At 40.0% G+C, this 25,748-nt stretch overlaps 1 protein-coding gene across 7 annotated transcripts in view; it reads right to left on the bottom strand.

The window, feature by feature from the left end:
- The window catches only part of NOL4 (nucleolar protein 4), a 155,993-nt gene that overhangs the window by 51,159 nt on the left and 79,086 nt on the right, over positions 1 to 25,748 (bottom strand). For all 7 annotated transcript variants that reach the window (XM_054394682.1, XM_054394684.1, XM_054394685.1 and 4 more), the window contains one exon: positions 7,742 to 8,025. In XM_054394682.1, the coding sequence (XP_054250657.1) occupies positions 7,742 to 8,025 (284 nt within the window). The remainder of the gene's footprint in view (positions 1 to 7,741; positions 8,026 to 25,748) is intronic.

The raw sequence follows: 25,748 nt of genomic DNA, 5'->3' as shown, positions 1-25,748 counted from the left end.
TCAGGTACAAACCCAATTGAAGTCAACAGGAATTTGACTGTCAGGTACAAACCCAATTGAAGTCAACAGGATTTTGACTGTCAGGTACAAACCCAATTGAAGTCAACAGGATTTTGACTGTCAGGTACAAACCCAATTGAAGTCAACAGGAATTTGACTGTCAGGTACAAACCCAATTGAAGTCAACAGGATTTTGACTGTCAGGTACAAACCCAATTGAAGTCAACAGGATTTTGACTGTCAGGTACAAACCATGGTTGAAGTCAACAGAAATTTGCTGAAAGGTACAGATTTGGGTTCCCAGGATGTTGCATTATACAAAGCTCTTGGCTATAAAAAGGGAGGGAAAAGGTAATTTCGTACACCTTACCTCACTGATTGCAGGCACACTTGGTAGCTTTCTCTCTTGTCTGAACAGATGTCCAGCCACTAAAACAAAGTTGGACAAAATCCTGCATCCCCTCCAGGTACAGCTGCTTCTGTTTCAATATGAAGGACCAATGACTCCAAAGGTGAGTGTGACTGAGGCCAGACAGCTGGATCTGAGAGTCATACACATGTAATCTGGAATCAACAGCACCACTGTCTGATACTTGACCAATGTGCAGAGGAAATTTATAAAAGGTCATAGTAGAAGTATCCTCTTCCATGGCAGTTTTACATTAGCTGGGCTTTCACATGCATACTGAGCCAGACTGCCTTCCCCATTATGGATATGTAAATCTGGACTAGCATCATCAACTTCAGTTTAATTGATCTGGATTTACATCATTGTAATGAATACCCTGCAGGAAACCAATTTCATCTTCAAGAGCTTTCACTGAACATGAAAACCTGCTACTAAATGCACTTCCAAAGGGAGGAATTAGACATAGAACTGATGTTCTTGTAGACAAAGGACTTTGATGAATGTGACCATTCCAGAATGCTAGGTAATTCATATTTTCTGACAAGCACTGCACTGATTTTTTCATGCACCTGTAGTCGTCTCTTTGTGCCAATGTCCTATTTAGTATGGGTAACCCCTAAACTCAGAAGATTCCAGTCTGGAACAGAGAGTACTTTATAAATTCAACTTCCTTTTCAAGGAACAGGCTTATTAAACCATTAAGCTAGCATCAATTTTTTGGTACCAAATACTTCTCAGTAGCCTATAATAACTCCTCTAGCAAAGAGCAGTAAATAAAGATGAAAGACATTTATTTTATTCCTAAAACTATACTGTTTTCTTCAAACTGACTTTTGGACCCAGAAAATTCCGATTTTTCTCAGCTTTCTCATTTTCTAAAATTAGGAAAAAGTAAAGCTGAGGTGTTTGATAAATTGGTAAAGCAAAATAAAAAGCACTGTCTAGAATGAAATGAACCTACAAACCCTCTGTGTATGAAGCAGGCCTTAATAGAGAAAGAGAAAACAGGCTAGTTTGTCTCACTCTTGTGTGGGTGAGTGGGTAGGAAAAAGAGGAAATCACAACATTCCTTGCACAGACTTTTTGTTCTCCTTTCATTAATGTTCTCTATGCAGAGAAGGGGCCTATCTCCTTCAGTTACAGTGTCTCTGTGTCCCAAGGAGCTGTGAGAAACATTGGCATGCCTGCTACCTTTGCACAGAGAAAGAAAAAGATGCATACTTCAACACATCTTTTGAGCCTGCCTTCACACACCAAAGATGTGAAATGCAAGCCAAAAGATGTTGCAGCCTTGTATCACCTAACACATAATGGCAGCAGGGATGGATTTCACCTTCAGTTCACTTATTCTATCATTTTTGCTTTTGAATCTCAGTACAAACTATTTCCAAGGATTTACTGAAAAGCAGCAACAATGGAGCCCATCAGACAATAATTAAGGCAAAGCTGGAAGAAGTCACTGTCCTCTTCTTGGTGCTGTGGTTAGAACAGTGGAAGTAGGCTGGACCTGGATATTAGGAATGACCTTTCACATTTTACTAAGATACAATCACACCTTTAAAAGGAAGTGAGTGAAAAAGAAAGACATCGAACTGCCTTAGTCCTCAGAGATGGTGTCATCTGTGGCTAAAGTTATGTGGGTTCCTGTTGCACCAGCAGGTGACAACAGGCTTATCAAATAGAATAGTCAGGTTAGGATGCTAGGACAGTGGTAGCTGGTTTCCTTCAGTAATCATGAGCTCCAGCAAAATAGATAATGAAAGATTCTACAGCTAATCTAACCATCAAAGATGACCAAAGTTTTAACTAGAACAGTGTGCAGGAATTTCAAATGACTCTTCACCCAGGTTGTCACCATGCGCTCTGGCGCTCACTCAATGTTACAATCTTTAAATACCTCTCTTAAAAGTGGACACTCCACCAGGCTAACCTGCCATAGCACAAATGCATCCATTACAACACCAGTTTGAACTTTCAATGGTTGGGAGCAAACAGCTCCTTGCAGTGGTCCATAACAATAACACTGTTCTTTATATCAGGCTGAAGAAAAAAGCTTGAGAAAGAATCCAAAAGCCCAGCATTAAAGGAGTGACAGAAAGATCTTCCTTTTACAAACTACATGAAAGCTCTGCCTTGTTGTGAGCCACTGTGACTATAATGACATACACTTTAGAATGCAGGATTCTAATTAAAGGTCACTGTATGCAGCAATCATTAGTTACTGTGCTCTTGTTTGAAACTGCTTTTCAGACTAAGAGAAAAATTACTTATCTTGTGCACTTCTCCATGCAGCCAATTACACACTTGAGCTAAACATAATGCATATTAACATTAAGCCTACCATACATCCAGAGGGCCAGGAGGTGTCCAGTTTTTTCTATCAGATATTTTCTCTGGTACAAAGTAAACATTGACCAACTGTCCACAATTATCTGGACAACATGGACAAATGGTGTGTGTCTTCCTTGTTACTTCACATTAATGCATCTCCTAGGCATTCATGGTCAGTATGTTTGTATCCAGGAAATCCCAAAGAGATTTTCTGCATATTAGGAACATCCTTTGCAATACAGACACAATGAACTATTTATTGATGCAGGTAAAACAGATAGCACAACATAAGTATAGCCAGTTAGCTTAAAAACCTGTTGTCCCATAATTGTTATCCAAATGCAGAAGAAACAAAATCAAAAGGAGTGGGCTTGCTGCACTTCATGAAACGAATGCTGTGGAAGAGATAAAGCTATATAATGAGTTTTCCAAATAAAATATATGGTCTAAAACAAAGCAGTAACACAAGAATTAGAAATCAAAATTCCCAGTGCTACAGAGACTTCACCATGGTCACACAGAAGCCCAGCAGTCCCACGCCTAAGTATAGAGTGACGTAAAATAATTATGTGCACTGAACTATTTGAATTCATAGAGCTGCATCTGCAGAGCATTTACAGATGAGTACTTTGTAAGTTTTTTGTAGTACAGAGACCCAGCCATGTTCAGGTAAATTTATGTAAATATATTTGCAGCTCTACAAAATGTCACTGGCTTCAGTTGAGCCTTAAATGGTTGTAGAAAGTTGTGCTGCTCTGATCACCTGAGTCTTACTGGAGGACCAGTTCCCCAGTATCAACTTAATAAAAACATTACACATACAGCACATTTATACACATATACATACACACACTTACACATATGTATTTAAGATTATAAACCCCCATTTTTTCCTTACATAACACTTTTTCAGTGAATGGTAAAACACTTTGGACCAGAAGTTAAGGTTATGCTACAATTTGGCAACTCCCTCCACTGCACTCAGCATGTGGCCTTTTTACACAAAGAGGTTACCACACATAGTCGTTGCCTGAAACTGAGGATTCAAAAAGGAAAGTTACACTGTCCACTGAAACATCATTCTTGCTCCAAGACTGTTATCAACATCAATTGTAAAAGTTGTATTCTAAAGTAACTGAAAAGAGAAATCCTCAAATAATATATCCCGGCAGTTGGAAAAGTTAAATTCAAATTTGTTCACAGGGTTATCTAATCTCCAATTATTCAGACAAGGAAAAAAAGATTATTCCCAAAAAACTACACCTCTTACAAATCACCAGTGACTTTCTCTGTATATATCAGAAAGGCCTGATTTCAGGAGAATGTTAAATATCCCTGTTTTGCCACCCAACACTCTTTCATAGAATGACACCACCATCTAGCAAACATTTCATACAGCACAAGCACATAATTGCTTCAAGCAAGCATTGTCAAGATGAACATTCTAAAAATTGCACTTCCACAAAGAAGTAACCAATTTTATATATAAAAAACCCCACCAAAACAACAACAACAACAAATTTACCTATTAGCTGTCAGATTTACAAAGAAAACTACCATTTTTATCTTGACTGCTTCTTCTGACCACTTTTCTGCAGCAGGTACAAAATTACCAAACAGAACTGTTTGTCAAATGGTGGAGCTCATCATTTCAGATGTGAAGGAAGCATCATTCTTGTAAACAGTGTTGTTCAGGCAAATACCTATAATACAGTTTAACAAAACTGCTTGTTTCCAGAAAAGATAAACTCCCTTAAAAATCAGTGCTTTAGTGAAGAAAATAATACGTTGAGAGTTTTCAATTTCAATTTTTGTGGCTATATTCAGTTTAGATATGTTATTTTTAAAGCTAGTGACAGGGTGGAATTGATACAGGATGACCAGAGAAACTGTGGCTCCAGATTTAATAGAACACGTATGATGCAGCATCCAAAAAAGAGTCTCAGAGCAGGCAGGGAACCTGTCTGCCAAGAGATATGCCCAGTTCCAGCTCTTTGCCTCTGGGTTTCAGAGAGATCTGGCCAGCTCAAGCAACTAACATCTTGTGCAGATTGAATAGAGGCCACTGCAGAAGCTGGAGGAAGCATCATGTAGTACTTCTGCGATGCCAGCCCAGTAACTAAAATGTATTTCTCTTCATTTAGAAACCAGCTACTTACTTCACTAACTTCTCACATAGCTTCTCTCAGTTCCTTGCCACAAAGACACAGCAAGACTACTACAAGAAGTGACATACCAATCTGATAGTTGGTGAACACTGCAGATCATTTTTCTTAAGAAAACATGATCAGAGGTTACACTAAACACATTTGCTTACCCATCACTACCAATGATGCCATTGCCCAGGTCTAATAATGTCTGGTAACTGTATAAATGAATGGCTTGGAGGTTAGATGCTGCAAGAGCACAGGACAATGCCTAGATGACTAAAAAACCCCCAAACTTGGTATATTCTGGGTAAGAAGCACAGGTGAAATGTGGGTCCTAGTAAACTACAGTACTCTGCTAGCCTTACTTGTCCTTTATTTTATTTCCTTTTCAGCAGAGAATGAGAGTTCTGCCCAGTTCCTTGGGATAGCTTTGCCCAAGCACACACAGTAAGTACTGCACACAATAGGACTTTGATCTGCGTTGTTCAAAACTAATCAGCTCAGTAATGGCCAGAACACTCTTCTGGAATGGCTCAGTAACCTGAATCACCAGGGGAAGGCAAGAGGATCTCCTTGATCAGATTTAAGGCTAGTAAAACATCTTCTCCATAGCAAATAAGATATCATTTAAGGTAAAATAGTAGTAAATGAATGTATATGTATGCATATGAAACACTGAGACACAGTACAGTCCCATTCTAGCCTAAGACATTGATGGGCTTTGTTCCTTCTAAAAACAGTGTGTAACTTTCTTTTTTTTTTTTAATTTAACAAGAGTAGAATTCATCTCTAGAATATTAAATTAGCCACAAAACCATTCTTTTACTCTACACCCAGCTTAACAAATCTGACAAATTTTTGTTTATCCCAGGGGTGTGTTCTTCCTGAAGTCTCCACTCAATATTTAATAATCCTTACTGTGCACCTAATAAATCATAAGCTTAAATGAACTGTAAACATCAACATGAGTTTCCTTAGGACAAAAAGGGGAGACAAACCTGTATACTGTTGGCAGTATAAAGTGGGTAGGATGACAGTGATGAAAGAATATCTCGATGCAGGGAATGATTCAGGCCTCTTAAATTTTGTAGAATAACAAAGAAGGAGATTGTAGTGAATTGACATGACAATCAAACCAACAGATTGTTAACACTGTTGGATACATTAATTTTTTTGTTGTTGTTCATATGAGTTGGAATTGATTAAATTTGGAACTGTAACATGAGGCTACATTCTTGCCTTTCCTGTAAGTGAGCTCCACATTAAGACTCCTCCCTTTCCTCATCAAGTTTATTTGTGTATTTGCAAGATTAATGGCAGAGGCAGCAATATATCTCGGGCAAAAGAGCCTGTGTGTCTGTCAATATTTGGGTGACTGGCTTATAAAAGGTTCACTGGAACAATGTGCCCTGCAGCAAATGAGGACACCGTTCGTATTAGCCGGTTTGGGACTCAGCGAGCAACACTCAAAGCACCAAGAAAATGCAGGGCTGGAGTGAATGCACACATGAGACCAGAGCTATTCAGAGCATTTTCAGTAAAAGGAACATTTGTGGAAGCAAAAATATTCCATGCAAATACAAAGGTTTTAATGAAGATATTATGGAGAAGGTCTTGGAATACATGATTTGCTAAAGTGGAATGGCCAAGACTAACAATCTCCCAATTGGACTCCCTTTCTTCTACCCACCAAAAACCAGGCACTTGAGTTGAAAAGTGGGGTGGTTGTTTGTTTTGCTTTTTTCAAGTTTTAATTTTTACTCCACAGTCAATGAAGATAGAAGTTAAAATCTGAGCATAAAAAACAAATGTTGTTCTCCAGCCATAAGTCTTGTACAATCCATCCCTTTCTGGATATATCCAGAAGTAATCTTCCATATCACACCTGCCTGAAATTCCTGCAAAAAAAAATGTGGCCATCCAAAGTGTGTGTTGTCAGGTTATTCTGCAGTGGGCTACTGAAAGTTGGTGACTAGCATTAATGGTATTTGGATCCAGTACTAACATCCTATTACTGCTGCTGTAAAAGTGTAATCCAGATGGGAGATATCAGCCAAAGCCCAGGAACTTGTCACCAATGATATCGATGGATCAGTTATGATACAGGCAATTTCTTCACCCTCCCTACAGTACATCCTCATGTCAAACACCTTCCTAGAGAACTCCCTACCTACTCTATAGGACCTGTCTTTGCAACATAACCACCTTTGCTTCTCCTTACCTGCATAACGGAAACTACAGAGCAAAGCCCTCAGGGGATTACAGCTTCTTAAAGCAAACTTGTCAGGTTTAATTCAGGTTAGGCGCCTGCATAACACAAACACTCAGGAAGGAACCAAATCAGTTCCTTTCAAAGATTGATAATTCACATGTAGTAATTTGCTTGGGCATACACACTTGGCATTCATATGAACTCATTCTACAGATATGTAATGAGATGGTCATCTATAAATATACATAGATATACGTATCTCAGTAAATATATATAGCATCACATTATGTACATATTTATATACATATTTTAAATGCTTAACATAGGCAACTCTCAATAAATGGACTGATAAAATTCATGCCTGATGGAGAACTGCACTGGTTGTGGTCAGTGTGTCAGCCCAATATATATGCCTGTATGTATTCACCTATGCACATCCACAAGCACTTCATGTAGGTATGCATCATATATGTGTAACAGAGCACACAAATCTATGCACAGCATTCGAGTAACGACATGACAAACATTACACACATTGCATTAAGTGCTTAGCTGGGAATAACTTTTGGTTTGGCCTCATAAATCTTTTCCTTTTCTAAACTATACACTTCATATCTGGAGCATGTGGAAGCATCTTACCTTGCTTCCATTTTCTCTTGCCTCCCGTTCCATCTTGAGATCAGAAATTAGAAGAGTCTTGTATTTGTTCTTTCCATTACTGCTGTGATCATCTAGTCTGTATTCTGAAGTCAGCTGAGCAGAGAGGGGACTGTCACTCAGGTTCAGAGGCTGCTCATCCTGCTCCAGATTTGTTTTGCCATTACTGTTGGTTTCTGCCATCTCCCTGCAGTGTGTTCCCCCTGAAGCATTGGAACTGTGTCCCACGGTTTCATTGCCATTAAAACTCTCTGCGGCTGAATCATCTATCAAAAAATATACATTTTCAGTCACATGCCACATCATCATCTCTGTCCAGTTCAAACACAATTCATACCTGCACGGTGTTTTTCAAAATAGAAGGAAAATGGTTTGGATTACCTGCACTAGTACATTTCTCCAAAACGTGCACACACACTCCTCCATTAGTTCACACTTATTAATGTAAACAGATAAACTATTACTAAGTTAAGGGAAATACTCTGGGCTGACACCTTAGTGTCAATGCGTACACAAAAGGTTAAGTACCATGAAGGACTTTTAGGGACAAAGTCTGCTTTTTTCATGTCTGTCATATGTCTGTGGAGCTATTTAGATTATGACACCACGCTCATAGATGCAGTATTGTCTACTGCTGAAATCAACAGAGATGCACATTGCACTGAGAGAGAATTTAGTCCTCAGGTTTCAAGGATGCAGAGCAGCTTATGTCACATCCATAAACATCCTCTTGCACAAATACTTCTGATGTATTCACTGTTGGCAGCAGAGATTATACTGGAAATGCTGACTCTGGAAACAAAGATCCTCTCTTCATTTTGCTCAAGTGCTCACTCACTTTGCCCATTCATTGCGTGTCAATATATTTAAAAATGCTGCTCAATAAAGGATTAAATTACCCACCTGAAAGTTACATCTGAAAACTCTAGATGTGTTGCTGTTACCTCTAATATTTTTACAGCTTATACGTTTGTGTATCGTTTCTTTGTCAGTGCTGGAATTTGCCACCTACGCTACTACTCAGCCCTTCTTCTAAACAATCTTTTAGCCAGCAGCCTATCTAGTAAAATATTTCACCCTTCAGTGGATTAAATGGGAGCAGAATTTGGCCCTCAATTTGCTTCTTGTTTTCTAAACCAACTCCTTTTTGGTAATTTACATGGTCCTGCTAATGGCACAAAAACCTGCTCAGGGCTTTGCAAACATATATACTGCAGGCTGAAGCTGGAAACAAAACTGGGCAGTTAGCAGTCATGAATGTGTACAGATTGAAACAGGAGATACAGGGTGAGATGGACTTTAACATATTAGTATCTTAATATAGCATCTGCTTCCAGGCCACTCTAAACAACTTCCATAGAAAAGAAACACGTGGAATTTAAAAATCATCATGTGCTCCAAATGACTCACGCTTGAAACGACATGATTAATCAAAAGGTTGACTCTCCACCATTAATACAATTAAAAAAACAACTATTCCCAGTCCTCAGATCAGAGTTTAAAATGTTAAGAAAAGATTGCATAAATGGGTAATGATCTAATTGAATTAAGTACTTAGAGAGCCATAGACAAGGCATCATAGATCAGTGGTTTGCTTGCTCGCTGTACTCATCCAACACTTTTATGTTATAAAGTATACAGCAATGGGAACACATTTTGAACATTTTTAATTGCTTTGTTTTGTAAACCTGTAAAAAAACCCTAGTTCCATGAAAAAAAAACCATAAAAATCATAATGTAAATGTGGGAGTTTTGTTTTACAAAATGCTTTGGAATTACTGACTGCAACAACAAATAAAGCACATACCACTTTCACATTCTCTCTTACAAACACAAATGCATATACAATTAAAGAAAAAACATTCCTACAACACGACTTTCAAATGTGTACACCAAGCCAACTTGCAACAAAGTAAATATTCTGATATAAAAACCTGGAGGTGTGTGAAGATTTCAGCTACATAAATGAATAAGATGAGTAGGATTTATCCTTCATAAACCTTCTATCATGCCCTGAGACTTAAGTTTTACAGGGCATACATAACACAGTAAAAAGGTTAACATTCTAAACACAGCTTCATATTGACATTTTAGTAATCTGAATGAAAATAGAGAATTCTAATATTGGGTCTTTATTTTTTAAAAGAAAAAAAAGCCTTATTCACAACTGATTTTAGAAGCTCTGAGATATTAGAATGAAATTCAGATTTAAGAGAGAAACACTTTGGTCACCACTGATTCATGCTTACAACCATTAACAGATGATTGGTTAATTGATTATCAGTTTAACAAGTGGCAGTCAGGTTCAAATTAATTAAATCAATTACTGAATTTGTCACCAAATGAAAGATACTCCTCCATTTGAAGGGCCCAGAAAATTCCCTGCTGTTGGGAGCAAAGGGGAAAACAATTGAGGAACCAGAGGATGCCAACTGAAAGCTGGGAGCACTGCCTTCTCTGGGGCACACAAGTCTGATCCCTAGGGAACTTCTGTGTGCCAGCACCTGAGTGTCCCAAATCACAGTGCAGAGGAGCCACCAACAGGACATTGACAGATAAATGGGAATGGTGGAGTAGGAAGAGAACTATGCCTAAAGCTACATTCAAGAAGAACCAAACCCAAAGCAAGGCTGTTAGTTTTGCCTTGTAACAAGCAATAATGCTTTGCTTTGCTTTTATTCCACATCCCCCTATAATAAATGGTTGACAACTGAAACTTACATTGTCAATGTCAAAGGAAAATAGAAACACGGTTTGTGTTTTGTTTTTTTTCATTTGTTCTAAAACACAACTATTGGAAAAAACCCCAAGAACCCTGTACTGCACAAATGTCATGAAGCATTGTAATACTTCAAAACAATAATACCATATTGACACAATTTTGGCTTCACCTAGCAAAAGCTTAGTTACTCAATGGTAAACCTCAGTTTCTACTATGAAGTCAAACGCCTGATTTTACAGTCATTTCAGCTTGCTTGTTAGAAACAGGAAGTACTGTCACCAGAATGCCTACAAATCACACTTTTTTCCAAGTAAATATAAATATGTATTGCCATAAAAGAGACCAGGAGAAAAACCAGTGGTTTAGTGCTAGTAGTTCCTTACAGATGCTACCAAGGTTCAGCACATTTCTCATCCCTGGGCAGCTGGTCTATTTTTGCCAAGAATGAGACTGCTCCAAAGCAAGAGTTTGAGGTATTAAAACACAGACCACAACAGGGTTTGGGGAAAAAGGCAGGAGGATCTGGGCCAGGGGCAGAGGCTCTGCCCGCTGTGGCCGCCATGCCAGGTTCTCCAGGCAGCCTGCTAACAGCTGCTGCCTCAGGACAGGGACACTGCTTAAGGGCAGGCAGCAGCAGGCAGAGACCAGGGGCAGTGGAGAGGCCCTGGTAGTGCAGCCGGGGAACACAGTGGCAACCCTGGAACTCACTGACACTATGGTGGCAGTCAGGGTGGCCTGGGAGCATCCTGGCCCCTGTCCCTTGGCAGGGACCCCGTGGGAGCCTAGTGCTCGTGGGGCAGCAGCCATTAACCTCCTCATAGGAAGCTGAGCAAACCATGGCAGCCCTCCCTAGGCTCTCTTCAGCATCATGCCTGGTCAGCAGATACTCCACACTCTCTTACCACAGCTGGCTCAGGAGAAGGAAAAGAAAACTCCCTCGTGATCAGCCTATTTTGGGCAGTTGGTACTGATCTCACCATGGACAGCATGCTTTCTAACCATGCCCTGCCTGACCCACCACTGCTGGGCAGGTCTCATAGGAAGACCTCCAGGATGCACACCATAGCCATCGGGAGCTGAGAAGGGAGGGAGCAGAGAGCTTCCCTGTCCTGGGTGTCAGGACAGTCATGAAAGAGGCTGTGGGATGAGTTCATGTCTTCAGCACCTCACAGGGCCACTGCCATCAACGGGCATCAGCTGTGACAGTGAATGATGGCCTCATCAAATGCTGCTACTTGCTCAAGGCAGGATGTCTTTAGGAACTGTGCAGTTTTCAAATCCTTACCCCAGCACACTCAAACTCTGGAAGAACATCTACAACTGGTTTTGTAACTTAAGCCTGAAAAGGGAGAGTCTGACTGCAAGCATGCATGTGTTTTCACCTCTCAAAACAGCTAGATAGTGCCTCACCTACACAGAGATCCCTCCTCCAGTGATTGAAGAGCTTCAACCCTCAGAAAAAGAGTCCAAGAGTCTCTTGCCTAAGAACTTTTTCAGGCTCAGCGCAGTCACTACTGTGTTAGCTTCTCCCCAGCTTTTGAAGGAAACTTGGAAATGGTGGGAGGAAAGACAACTCCAAAGAAAGCCCAAGCAAACAGATGCTATGAACATGAGTTTTGATTCTCAGAACCGTTGCATCCTTCACTTCAATTATCTGCCACAGAAATTTGAATTATCATGGCAGATTAAACTTCTGCCAATACCCAGTTTCTCTGTATTTAACACGTTAATTTAACACTCTGTATTTGGATTCTGCAAGGTGATTTCTGTGACAGTTGACACTTTAAGGGTACTCTGACTTAGAGCAGGAAACCAGGTCTTCACTTACAGGATTATGTTCTCCTACCAAACTATGTCTAGATTTATGAGTGGGCAAACAACATGTACTGCTATGATTAGAGATTCTTCTGCTACAGGTTAAAATACAGTACTTCTACCTAGAAAGAACAGTCTTCAGACTAGATATGCCACATGCTCAAGACCATTCTCAGCAAGAGTGTGTTCTTAAAAGGATATTGAAGTGTGCACCAAGTCCCTGAAACAAACTGAGTCTCTCTCAGTTTTCCAAGAGCACGAATTTAAGATCTGAACTCTGAATAAGTATCGTTGAAGTACTTTGAATCTCAAACCAAGGTATGTGTGTATATATATATATTTATATATAGATAAAACCAGTCTCAGGAGAAAAATCTCCAGATGTTTTAAAGGATCTCTTAGCAATCAGTTTCATACTATAAATCACTCAGAATTTTCATATTCCTTGTAGATAAGTTGGGAAGGAGTCACAAGCTATTCTACATAAAGACAGACCTCTGAATAAACCCTCTCCCTCTCTCAAATTAATTCTTAGGCTAGAATTCAATTAATATACAGATTATGCTTAAATAGTTTATACAGCTATTTGAAACTTCCTGCATATTTTACCAGTCAATAACCCTTAGTGTTGGCTTTCAGCTCTAACAGCAGTGGTGTGGCACAGTCCTACAGTCATTCAGCCATGTGGAAGCTCAGATCTGCTGAAAGGACAGCTGTGGTGATGGGTCAGGGAGCTAAGGAACCCTCTCATTAACAGTCTGAATAAACCCCACAATGCCCAAGCAGCTCTTGCACAGCTCCCTTTTTTTGTCATGAAGCAAGGCATATAGCCTATTTATGAAGCAGACAAAAAACAAGGGAAAGGCAATTAACCTTGCAGCACCTTTGGCTTTTTTGAGACAGTCTGACTACATCAGAGTGTCCCACAAACCAAAACCACTCCTGGTGATAACGAGTTCAATTAATCACACTACGAGGCAATTGTTCAGGCCAGTTCGTTCATTCTGCTCTAAAAAGTGGAGATAGAGGAGAGCCACATATGCAGCCCAAACAGACCGCCTGCAGACTCCAAGGCAGCATGCACACAGGTTAAATGAACACTTTGAGTGGGCTTTGAGTGGGCTTCCTGTCAACAGAGCATCCTCTGAGAGCAGCAATTACTGTAAGGTGGGTAACTGTTCTTTCCAAAAGGAGACTGGATGTGAATGAGCTGAGTGGGATGAGTGAGACTGAAGCTGCTGGCTGTGCAAGTGCAGGCTGTCATAAAACCCACTCTTAAAAGGCTGCCTACCAAAGTTCTGTATGATGACAGTTGCTTTAATCTCTGTGGGTTGGATACCACCAGCCCAGGTCTTGCTGAACACCACCTTACACCCTTAGCAGTCTAATTCATTTGAACAGGATCACTTGCAAGTGAGTAATACAGACCAAAGAGTGACAGAAAGCAGACCACTTTGAGTTACTTTGCTGTTCTTTAACCTTTGGCTTCAATACTCCACTTGTTTTATTCTTCCTATGTTAAAAAACAACTTGAATGAAAAGAATGTGCTATATAAGCAAACAGTTAAGACTAAGTTAGTTCCAATCCTTCATAACTCCACAAACTCAAGGCCTGCTAGCAAACCTTCCTAACAGGAGCTTTACTGGCTGCAAGTCACAGCAGGCAATTTTGTGAGAGGAACACCATGAATCAGACAAAAGATGGTGTAGTGCTGACTCACAGAAACTTTTGTAGTATGAAATAATTAGACACTTTTCTAGATGAACTGATAAAAAGGAGAGGTCACATTTCACTCCCATCACTTTTCACAAGGACCATTTGATACCAATTTGTCACAGTTATGTATTTGGTTATGCTTCATTTACATCACAAATCATGTCTCAAGCACAAGTTCAATACATAACTTAAAAGCCAGTCAAACCCAGCTATACCTATTCATCTTCTCAACTCCCTTTCATATTATGATAAAGAACAGAGGTTGAATTAATTGAGGTACAGAGGTGATTTCAAGACCCTCTATTATTTTCCTTTTCATAAAGCATAAGAAAAGCCATAGCAGGTCAGATCAAGCATCCATTTAGTCCAACATCCTGTCACCAGCAGTGGCTATTAGGAGATGTTTAGGGAACAGAGTGAGGCAAGCATACAGAATTCTTCCTCCTGTGGCTTGCTGAGCTCTTAATTTTCTGTTCAAGGTCTTCCTGAGCTGGATGTGGTTTCTAGTAGTTTAATTTCCCATGCAAATATCCACTTTCTTTGAAGGTCTGTAAACCTTAAGTACCGTTCTCTGCTCCAAAAATTGCTGCCACTATTTCTATTTCCACTAAAATGTCTGTACTGTGTCAAAGAAACAAGGTACAGGAATTAAAAGAGGTGCAAGAGCCTTTCCAGAGGACAAAGCAGGGCCAGTGTGCTCAGAGTTCTGTCCCTTTACTCACAGTGAGACTGCATTTACTCCATTACAAGGATATGTATTAATTGTCCCCTTCAGCTAACCTCACTAATGTTAACAATTGTTTTTATTTTTGTTTGTTTCTGTTGGGTTTTTTTCCCTTTTGATACACACAGTTTCCTGATATGGCTGGCTTCAGTGAATTCATCCACAGAACTCACTGCATTGAAATTTGAACCTGGAATGTCCATCAATTTCAGTGCAATGCCAATACATTAGTCCCTCACTGCTCTTTTCAGTGGTGGAGGAGCTACTTCATTTGACCACTCACTGCATGTGTTTATGAAAAGAGAAAGGAAGAAAGCAAACTACAAAGCTAATCCTTAGCATTGTCAACAAGAGTACAGTAGCTGTGATATACACATGAACATACACAGTGGACTTAACATCAGCCAGGATGTAAATTTTATTTCATTATTACACAATACCCTCCAGTAATGATTTGTCCATGAATAAATCTCTCCTCGTTGAAGGCACAAAACAGGCAGATATTTTGTTCAATTATAACCTTAAATAACAGGACAATGAACAACTGCAACATCAGCTGACATTAGCAACCATCAGAAAAATTATACTGCCCTGTCAGTCACAGTGTTATAGAAGGGATGATTTATACAGCTTTATGAGCAACTGCACGCTTGCTTCGCCTGCAGAGCTACTGTTCTGCACATGCACAGGAAGAAGATGAAGCAGAATGGCTATTAGGAGGCTACTACACATTTAAATAACCAATTGAATGGTTATTACTGGGTGCAGAGTAGTCTTATTATCACTGTGTATCAAGTTTGTCTTTGTGCTTTGGCATTTCCACCTCAGAAGGCACAGCCTTCGGTGCCTCTGTCTTTCCTTTTACACTGGAGAAACCTCCAGGGCGCTTTTTGTGGCAAAGGCTCCATCAAGCCGTTCTTAAGACAGGAAACCTGCTATTATTTTTGACATTTTTATGCTGCATATAGGATCATATTAGACAGACAAAACATCATCTGCAACATGTTAAGAAAAGAGAAATAAATATGAAGTCATTTCCTTAAAGTAAAAAGAGGTAACATAGGAGATCTTACCCTCCCCTCTTTTCTTGCCCAGGACAGAAGCTCATGCTGCTCTAGCTAAGGGTTGCTGTGGGCAGCAGCAACTTTTGCCTTTCCTGGCAGCAAGGAGAACCTGGTGCTGTGCCAGCTATATTCAAAGGAGTAACATGTAGGTGCATGTTTGGTGCCTAAACATCAACCTGAACAAGGCTGAAAGCAACTATGTTAAACTTAATCTGCACTTGGACCTACTGCATGCATGCGATCTCATTTTGTCTTCTGACAGATCCTGATGAAGTCAAAGCAGAGGAAAGATCATGTTGGAGTCAGCAGAAGAAATTCTCTGCAGACTGGATGCCCCCAATACTGGCATTTTTAACAAAGCCCTTTAAAGTCTAAAATTTATCCTACCAGCTTTCATGTGCAGAGTGAGTTCACACAGTGCTATCAGTTTGTACTTCATTCTGGAGGAGCTAAGCCCTGAGCACAAGCAAGATAAATGATTGCTTGATAGCTCTGCACTCCCTCAGCAAACTGCTACCTGCTGTTCCACAAGGCAGCAAGGCAACAGAAAGGCTCATTATACCCCCTCTCCATCAGTAAAACTAGAAGAGGAAGTGGGGAGTGCCTTAAGAGCAAACAGAAAAGGCTGCTTGGAGCTTCACACATCCTTAGCAGTCACATCCCTTCCACTCAGTTCTCTTCTCTCGTATTAACATGTTAGCTTTTAGGAAAATCTCCTAATTCAGTAGAGAGTAAAATAAGTGCCTCCAATGTTCACATACTGAAATTCAGTGTAAAAATAGATAATACACATGTAATTGGGAAGAACTAAAAGAAAAGTATGTGGAATATGAAGCAGGAACATAACAGCCTTTGTACTTGATCTCAGTTCTAGCATTAGCCAACAGCAAACAAAAACTTCCTTGCTACATTAGGAAAGCAGATGTTAGTGAATGTGAGAAGTCAGAACACTATCTCCAAGTTTAGGACTCCCTTAGGGTTGCTCTTTCTTTATTTAATGACTGTGTTGTAATTAATGCTTTTGCAGAGACAGTCTCAGTGAGTCAAGTGTAGGATTCTGTTACAGAGAAACTCTAAGTTTGGAAATTGGACAAAGAATTCCAGAGCTTGGAAAGCTGCTATTATGGATTTGAACAAATAAGCACGTTCAAGGGGTATAAATTACAGGTTCCTTCCCCATTGTTTGGGGTTTATTCTGTCACTTTAAAAACCTCATGGATGTCCATAGGAGCAGATATATTACTGTTTTCTGCTCTGAGTATGCCTTGGTTAACTACAGCAAGTGGCTTCCTCAATGTCTGAGTGAAAACAACATTCTGGTCACACAGGGCAACACCTGATAACAAACTTCATGGCCTTTCTTCATCTGGCAAACGATTTTTGAATGTTACATCTATTATGCTTTCCTAATTTGATTTTTTCACTGTATCAGGTGAAAGCTAAAAATATTCATCATCTACACAAGCTAAGCACCAGCTCAAACATCACCGATAGAATGCAAAAGGTGACGGCGTTCATCGACACTAAGGAAGCTTTACCTGAACACAGAAACCCTGACCCTGAGGTAAAGTACATAAGCATTTTGGGAGTCTCTCTAGCAGTTGATGACAATCATAAGTATCAGACAAAAGAGAGAAAAATAAACTGTGGTGCTGATGGGCCTCCTTTGATCAGTCTGAAAAATCCCTCTACTGTGGTGAATGCCAAGAGTGTCATGAGAGATGTAGAGGCATTACCGCATGCAAGGCTCTAGAATCAGCTTGGAGGTTTGCAACAGTTAATACTTCTTCCTTATTAAAAAAAATAAATCTGCTGTCTTGGACCATGTGAATCCCAAACCATTAACACAACATCCATTGAAAAATGGCAGATTTATAAAGTCTGCTCACAAACATCCATGATTTGAGGTCTTTGCCACCAACTGGGTGATATAATCAGGCAGAAGACAGCAGACTTCATACGAGGTATCAATACCACAGTAAGGTCTACTCTGCCTTCATTAATGTCACCACTTTTAAATCCATACTACCTCATAACACCACAGATAGACATCTTGATTTACAATCTGACTGGCAAAATTAAAACACACACTTTCCTTTCTGAAATTATTTTTGGCACAGACATCAAAGTCAATAATTTTTTTTTTATCATTCTCAAAATGTAGCTGAGCATTTGGTCACACATCATCTGATAAACAGACCAGAGTAAGATCTATCAAAAGACCAAAAAAAAAAAAGGAATGATTTTGCTCGATGGTCTGTCAGCACAGCATCTCTGGCAAACGAAGTAACTATGATTCAGTGCCCAGAAACTTCATAAAGCTCAATGGGTCTGATAAATAGTTCTGGCATATCCACTGTCACTCCTCACCAGAGCTGTGGCCTTCAAATTTGCACTGCCAAGCCACCTAACTGAGCTATGAATGGCTTGTTCTGAACCTTCACTCCCACTGCAATGCAGCAGGCTGCACTAGGCTGGGGAACAGAGCAAGTACAAGAGGGTGCCCTGTCAAAAGTGTAAATGAAAGATGGGGAAACTCAAAAATTTTTGCATGAAGACTATCATTTTACAGCTCCTCTCTGAGAAGTTAATGCCAACAGGAACACTAGAGGTTCTTGGACATAATACTATTTTAGTAGCTGTCAGAAATGTTCTTCTCATTAAAGGCAGGCAACTTGCCCTTGCTGAAACATCACTGAGAGCTAGTCTCAAAACCAGAGTACTCAGTAGGAGGGCAAACAGAACACCACCCTTCAGAGAGAATCCATGAACCCAATTCTCAAGCAGTATGTTTTCCCAAAATGCACTTCTTTTTCACTTCAGCACCGAAATCTGCAGTTTCTGGAGTTCCCTACACTGCACTTTCCTGCCAAACTCAACATCACAGCTGCAGCTGCAGGAAATTAAGGTAAAATAACAGGGAGTAAAGGCTGAATTTTGTGTAGGAAGTGGACTTATTCTGACAGCACATTTGCAGACAGTAAAAGGCCTGGAAATATTAATGCAATTCCTACATGATGTGGTAACCACAATATGAGCCATTAAAACAATCTTCAGTAGTTTGTGTAGCAGCAAAGAGCAGAATGAAACAACATGAATAAATATCACAGCATCCTTGTCCTTGGACTTGACTAGCCAAAACAGAGTTTTGATCAGATCCCATTTGGTGTGCTGCTGCCTGAAAGCATCCACAAATCACACACACAATCAGGATCACTGCTGTTGTTTCCATCAACCCACACATACTGTAGTCCTCTCAGCATGTTTCAGAAACTAATTCCTACCATAATGATTAGAGAAATTACAAACTCAGAATTATTAATTATCTGTCTGAAGACAAACCATTAAGGGGGACCACACCAGAATATAATAACTAATCTATTGTCAAAAATAAATTTGCAACGAGAAATTAACTTGGACCTCATGTGAAAGGCTGAGAGAGCTGAGTCTGTTTAGCTTGGAGAAGAGAGTGAGGAGGGATCTCATCAATGCTGATCAGTAGCTAAAGGGCAAGTGTCAGGGGGATGGAGCCAGACTCTTCCCAGTGGTCTCCAGTGACAGGACAAGGGAGGGGCAATGGACACAAATGTCAACACAGGTGGTTCCAAGTAAACAGAAGGAAAAATTATTGCTGTGAGGGTGGCAGAACACTGGAACAGGCTGCTCGGAGAAGTTGTGGAGTCTCCATCCCTGGAGGCATTCAAAACCTGTCTGGCCATGCTCCTGAGTGATTTACTCTAGGTGATCTTGCTCTAGCCAGCTGCTGGAACTGGGTGATCCTCAGAGGTCCCTTGCAACCCCCACCACCCTGTGAGACAAGACCAATCACTCAAATCTTGAGCTCACATTCATTCTCCTATCCCCCTGTAAAACTCCAGGTGTGCTCTTCTGGCAACAGAACAACAGAAACCTTGGATTCCCATTGTATTACTTTCTACTACAACTGCAATTTTTATATTATTGATATTATTAAATTTGGTATTTTGGTATTTAGAACCTAAACCCTCAGCACTACCCTAGAGGATGCACATTAGGCTCTCATGCTCCTTGTAGCCACCTGCTGTCACAAGTGACCTCTGTAGAAGACTAACAAAATTTCAGTTTGCTGTGGCTAGCAGCATACACAACTACAATAATGGAGCTGCAAGAAGGACAGTTCCACTCCTTTTAGTGTTAGGGCTGCCAGCTAGACAGCATGCAGTATCTCAGCTACCACTAGAAACAGAGAACTTGCCTAGGACATCTTGGTTTCTCTCCCTTTGTATTTGGCCCTGCTAAAAATTAACATTATTGGTTTGCTCAGCATTTCAGCTAATATAAAGAACTTATTATGCAGAAAGTCACAAAGCCAGCAGCACAGCACTGAGAAAGCACTTTTTAATTAACTACAGCTACAAAGCTGGCCAGAAGAACATCATACGCAGGGCTGAAAGCTACCTCTGGATGCATACGATCTTAATCTCACTGAAGTCAACAGGAGCCAGCATGTGCAGCCTGGGAAATAATTTAGTCCATTAAATTCATGCAATTTACATACAATTAGCAGCTTCAGAGTTTTGCTTTTAAGGAGGAAAAGAAGATAAAGTAGGTTTAAAATAACCAGTATATTCCCATGTGGCTGCTTCAAATTAGGGCAAACTGTCAACTCAAGAAGACGTTTTTTTAAACCCCTGCAGAGCTGTTTAAACAAAAGAAAAATACCAGTATCAATCAAAATATTTGGGCTTATGCTAAAAGACAATAAAAATCTCCATAGATTTCATCTTTTGGTTTCAACTGAAGATACAGTTCATGCATTGAGTGCTGCTTCTGCTCCCTTCAAACTGCCCATTTGTAACTTCGTTGGAAACATGACACATGTATGGACATTTTAAAGGAATTAAAGAGGCGGGGAAGCCTCAGAAAACAAAATGCCTTGCAACCAAGAAAAAACACCACCACTACTAGTTTTTTTTCTTACTAAAATATGAAGGATATATCTTTGGTATGGAGTGACACACACTGTGTTTGTATATAGTACAAATTTGTGATCTCTGTTACTGATTTAATGAGAACACCACCAGCAAGATTCCTGCCGGGACAGAACAGAGTTTGTGATTTTTATCATATTTGTGGATGCTAAAAGACAGCCAGGCTCTGTGAGGTGCAGTGAACCACCTGGGAAGTGCTGAACACCTCACCTCTTCTTCCCTGAATGAGCATCTCAGTGAAAGAGGCATGAATTGTTAAGCTATGACTTCCAAAAGGAGGCAGAAGCTGTGCTGTACAAGTTTCGAGGGTTATTTTTGCAAAAGTGAGAAGTATTTCAAGGAGAGAGAGCAACACACTATCGACTATAATTGTAGCAGTAGTGTTCTCATAGGGTGTGTGTTGTGGTGTTTGCAGGTGAAGACAAGATGAGAAGACTCTTATTGTGAAAGGCAAAAGCATTTATCGCCTAAGCAGCTAAGCAAAGTACTAAGCACAAGCAAAAGCAAAGCAAGAGCTAAAGCATAAGCCTAAGGCTACTACTCTGTTACATAGTCAACTTACATACTTTTTTAATACAGAGCTGCCACATCCCAACTGGCTATCCTTTCACTGCCATGGGTCCAAGCAAAGCATACAACAGGTTAATATTGACAAACAAGCTTCTCAACATAGCCACTCAACTTCTGCCTAGTCTTTCTCTTCAGTTACAAGGTGTTTACACTCTTTCCAACTCCAAGACAAAACCTAGCCTTCTCAAAAGTTGTTCAAAGGTTTGCTATCTTCCTGCAATCAACAATATTTTTCTGATGGGTGTCATAATTCAGAACCCTGATCTAGTGAATCAAGCACATACATTAAATCATCCCAACCCACTTTGACACATGGAAAAGACACAGAGAGCACTATGTTAGCCAGGTCAACATCTAGCCAGCACACAGCCTGAACACTAGTACATAGTGGCAAAGGGAGAGGGCAGTTCAGGAAGAAGGAAATACCTGCAGAAAGCAGGAATGCTGGGCAGAAGCATAACAAAGAGGAAAGCCTGCATAGTATGACCCACTGCTGTGGGAAAGACAGTTCTCACACCAGGAAAGTGCTGCAGGGGAGCCTTGGCAGAATACACTACAGTTATTATTTTATGAGTTTAGGAACCCTGATTTTTTTTTTTTTTAATGCAGCTGGCAGAGTCACCTATTTCTGGTAACTCAAATTTATTTTATTGAATCAAAACAGAGTTTATAGAGGAAGTCATTCAAGTGTGGAGGTCTGGACTCCTAAGCATGAGCAGTCTCTATCAATTGTAATTGTTCAATACAGTCCCACTGCTACACGGAGTATTCACATCCTGCTCTCAGAATGCAACACTGAGTCTGGGTGCCTGCTTTGAACCACACTGCACTTCCTCACATGCAATTACTTCTGTTTACAACTGGTGCTTCAAGTTATCTAGAAATGCAGATAAGGCATTCAAGTCCCTTTGTGAAAATTCTGTCCTGACAAAAGCTGGACTAATCTCCTAAAATGACATTATTTTGCATAAGACAACAAAAACCAGAGACCATATTTGATCAGCCAATATTATTCCATACGCAGGTTAAATGCTGGATTGAAAAAAAGAAGGGAAAAAATCATGACTTGGGGATTAAAAAAAAAAAATCCAGTTTCTTTGTTAATTCGTTTAACAAAAGGACACACAAGTCAGAGAATTTGAGTAGGTAACCTTCACAATAATTGCTAAAAGACTGTGGTAAAAAGGTGTCACTTTAAAACAGACTGCACACAGTTAGTGCAAATACACAACAGATTAGCCACACAAGTGCTTCCTTGTGTTATTTTATCATACAAGGAACTTTTTAAATCAGTAATTTAATTGGACAGATAACAAACAACAATTTCTTAGTGCTCTTTCTAATTAAATACATTTTTTGGATGAATTTTCTCTTACTCCAATCCCTTCTTTGCTTGGCAATTGTGAGGATTCCCTGTCACCCATACGCCTACCACAGACTCAGTAATGGCTTAAAGCTCCCAAATCTTTTGTGCTTATTTCTATAGTCCTCCATATAATAAATGTACAGTGGCTACTGAGATTTTTAACTCCAAAGAAGACAGACATTCTTTTTGATTATTCACGCTTTTACTATTTAGTAAACAAGCCCCCAAAGAGGGAAGTTTTCAGGGAAGGCTGCTCTTACACTAACCAATCTGGAGCTTACATGTGGCTCTGAGCTGCCCTAGGAGGGAGGAGAAAAAAAAAGCTAACTGTCCCTTCACTACCTAATCCATGTGGAAAGGCAGCACAATCCTATCAGTCAAGATGCCTTCCCTTTTTACTCTACACAAACACAGAGAAATGCAACATATGCTGTTTCTTTAAGCAGACTGAGTGTGTTTATTAGGTTTCTGCAATAGTAAACATTATAGATAGCAGAAAAACGCCTGGCCTTCAAGGTGAAAAAAAGGTCTTTTTTCTTCCTCAGTGGCCCATTATCATGAATCACTAATGGGCCTCATTAAAACAAAGACCTCACTCCTCTGCATATGTATATGCAGGTATGTATTACAGAAGCATACAAGCATGGACACGTTTGACACATACATAACACATATGCATAATAGATCTAAGTTAGACAACATTCCTGTATATTAAATAACCATTAAATAATGCTAATTTTTTTTAAATTAAAAACTGAGCAGAAAAAGCATGCATATTAAAAATATAAAAATACACAGGCTGAACATACAAACTCTGCTGAAAAAAAATAAGTTTAGGAAAAGCTGACAGTAACAAAAAAAAAAAAAGCAGACAGTTAAAAATCTTACTGCAAACAGCCTAGTTTAAAGCTGGGAGTCTTGAGCATCTATTAAAGTGAAATACAGGACCCTATCAAAGAAAGCCAGAGCATTAAAATAACCAGAAATGGAATCCCCTCTGTTTGAAACTAGCAGCAAGAAGGCAAACACACATTTCACACTCTGCATCATGTCACACACCACCTTAATTCAGCTACATTAAAATGAGTTCTCCTCAAAGAAAAGCCTGTATTATGACTATACCTTTAAACAGATCATGTTTTCTCTGTTTGGGTTTTAACATGAGGAAAAAAAGAAGAAAAAAAAAAAACCACAACCAAAACCACAAGGTTAAACCAAGAGTTGTAAATTTTTATGCTTAATTTGATAGTTCAGCACTTTTGCAGTGGAGTTTGCAGCACCCACAGCTGAGTCTCCTCAGGCTTTCCCGCTTATTTTTCAGCACACAGGCATTCTTCAGCATGCCACACAGTGCACACACCATTTGCAAAGCATGCTCATCCTCACTTGTTCAGCTTTATGCACCGACTGAGACATGCTTCAGGTTTCTAGGTGCAGGTCTCACAACGATGTTTTAAAATTTTATCACCTAGTTTCCAGGGAACTGAGGCTTTGAAACTATATTTGAAATACCACCTGAATGGGTGAAACCTATTGGTATTCCACGCACAGCCTCCTGCTGTCATTCCACTGTTGGCATGGGACAGTCTTCACCAAGACTTAGAAAACCTCATTCAATATTCCTCTCTGGAGGAGCTGACACTTACTGTGAATTCTGCTCTTCAACTTAAATACCAGTGTCTGTGGCAGGCCAATTCTATCATTGCAGATACAGCATCCCTCAGGCGAGGTCCAACCTTTCTCTTGCAGTGCACCCAGGGATTAGCTTGACTTCCCCTAAATTCTCTCCAGTGCACAGTACGAGCTAATCTTTCCTGTAGGAAGCAGGAGATGGGGTTGCCATGACAACAGAGCACATTCTAGCAGTGGGACCACTGAGATGAGCTGCAAAGACGACAGTGAAACATGCACTCAGCCTTCCTCCGGGGCTACGGGCTTCTTCTTCCAGGATTTAATTCCCCTGCAAGTTTACTGACAGGCTAGGAGGTTGATTAGCTATGTATTTTGCTATGGGGAGATTACTAGTTAAGAATATGGTTGAGAGATCATAGCATTATTTAATGAAACTGCCATTCCTGCTTACATTCAGTTGCTGATTTTAAAAAGCAGCGTGACTGCTTTTAAACCACTACTTGTTCACACACATTAGTCCTGCACTTGTCCACGCTAACATCTCACTGCAACAAAGGAAAAGAAATCGAGTCACAAGCTGAGTCCTGCACCTCAGCTCTGTTTTTCCAGCGTATTAACCACACAGCCTGTCTTTAATGGTTTTACACTCGCTCACACACATACGTGCACACAAAGAGCACAGCATAACATCTGTGTTTGAAGCTCAAAGGTTTCTGCTGGTGGGGGAGGGGATACAGAGAAAAGCAAATCACAGCAGCCACGTGGCTTATACAAATGACAAAACAGCCACAATAAGCTTTGGGAGCCCTGTTCATCAGGCAAAAGAAAATTGAGTAATCCATATTGCAAATATCAGCTATTTACTGCCCCGCAATAATGTCAGATCCTATGCTTTAAACATCTTTTTCTCAATGAAAACAATAGAAAGCTTTTATAGTCCCTGCATTTCAATTATTTGCACATTTGAAATTGTTCAATCAAATCTTCATGCAAAGGGTTTTTCTTTGGGTTTTAATTTCTCTTACAAAAAAACCCCACACAACATATTATTGTGGTAAACTCCTGGAGACTGGAGCATGACTATGTCTTCTCCTCTTATTTCAGACATAAGCATGTCTAAGTGAGCTGTCACATTAAAGACACAGTAACTGAGAATGTAAGGCCAGTCTGTAATCGTGGTTTTAATCATCCTTGCACAGAACAGATTCCTTCCTCCTCTGTGTCTTTGCTCTCAAGCATGTAACATGTCTGGCTACACACAGGACACCCCACCAGCAGGTAAGACACACCAGCCCCCTCACTACCTGTAAAGGCTTGACCTATCTGAGTACTAAAAGAGCTGCAGACGAGTCAAATCTACACCACCTGAATCCATATCTCTCTCTGGAAATTTTAAAAGAACCTCCATG

The sequence above is a fragment of the Indicator indicator genome, chromosome 31 (assembly GCF_027791375.1).
Source record: "Indicator indicator isolate 239-I01 chromosome 31, UM_Iind_1.1, whole genome shotgun sequence".
Taxonomy (NCBI): domain Eukaryota; kingdom Metazoa; phylum Chordata; class Aves; order Piciformes; family Indicatoridae; genus Indicator; species Indicator indicator.
This window is presented reverse-complemented; position numbering and strand designations above follow the sequence as displayed.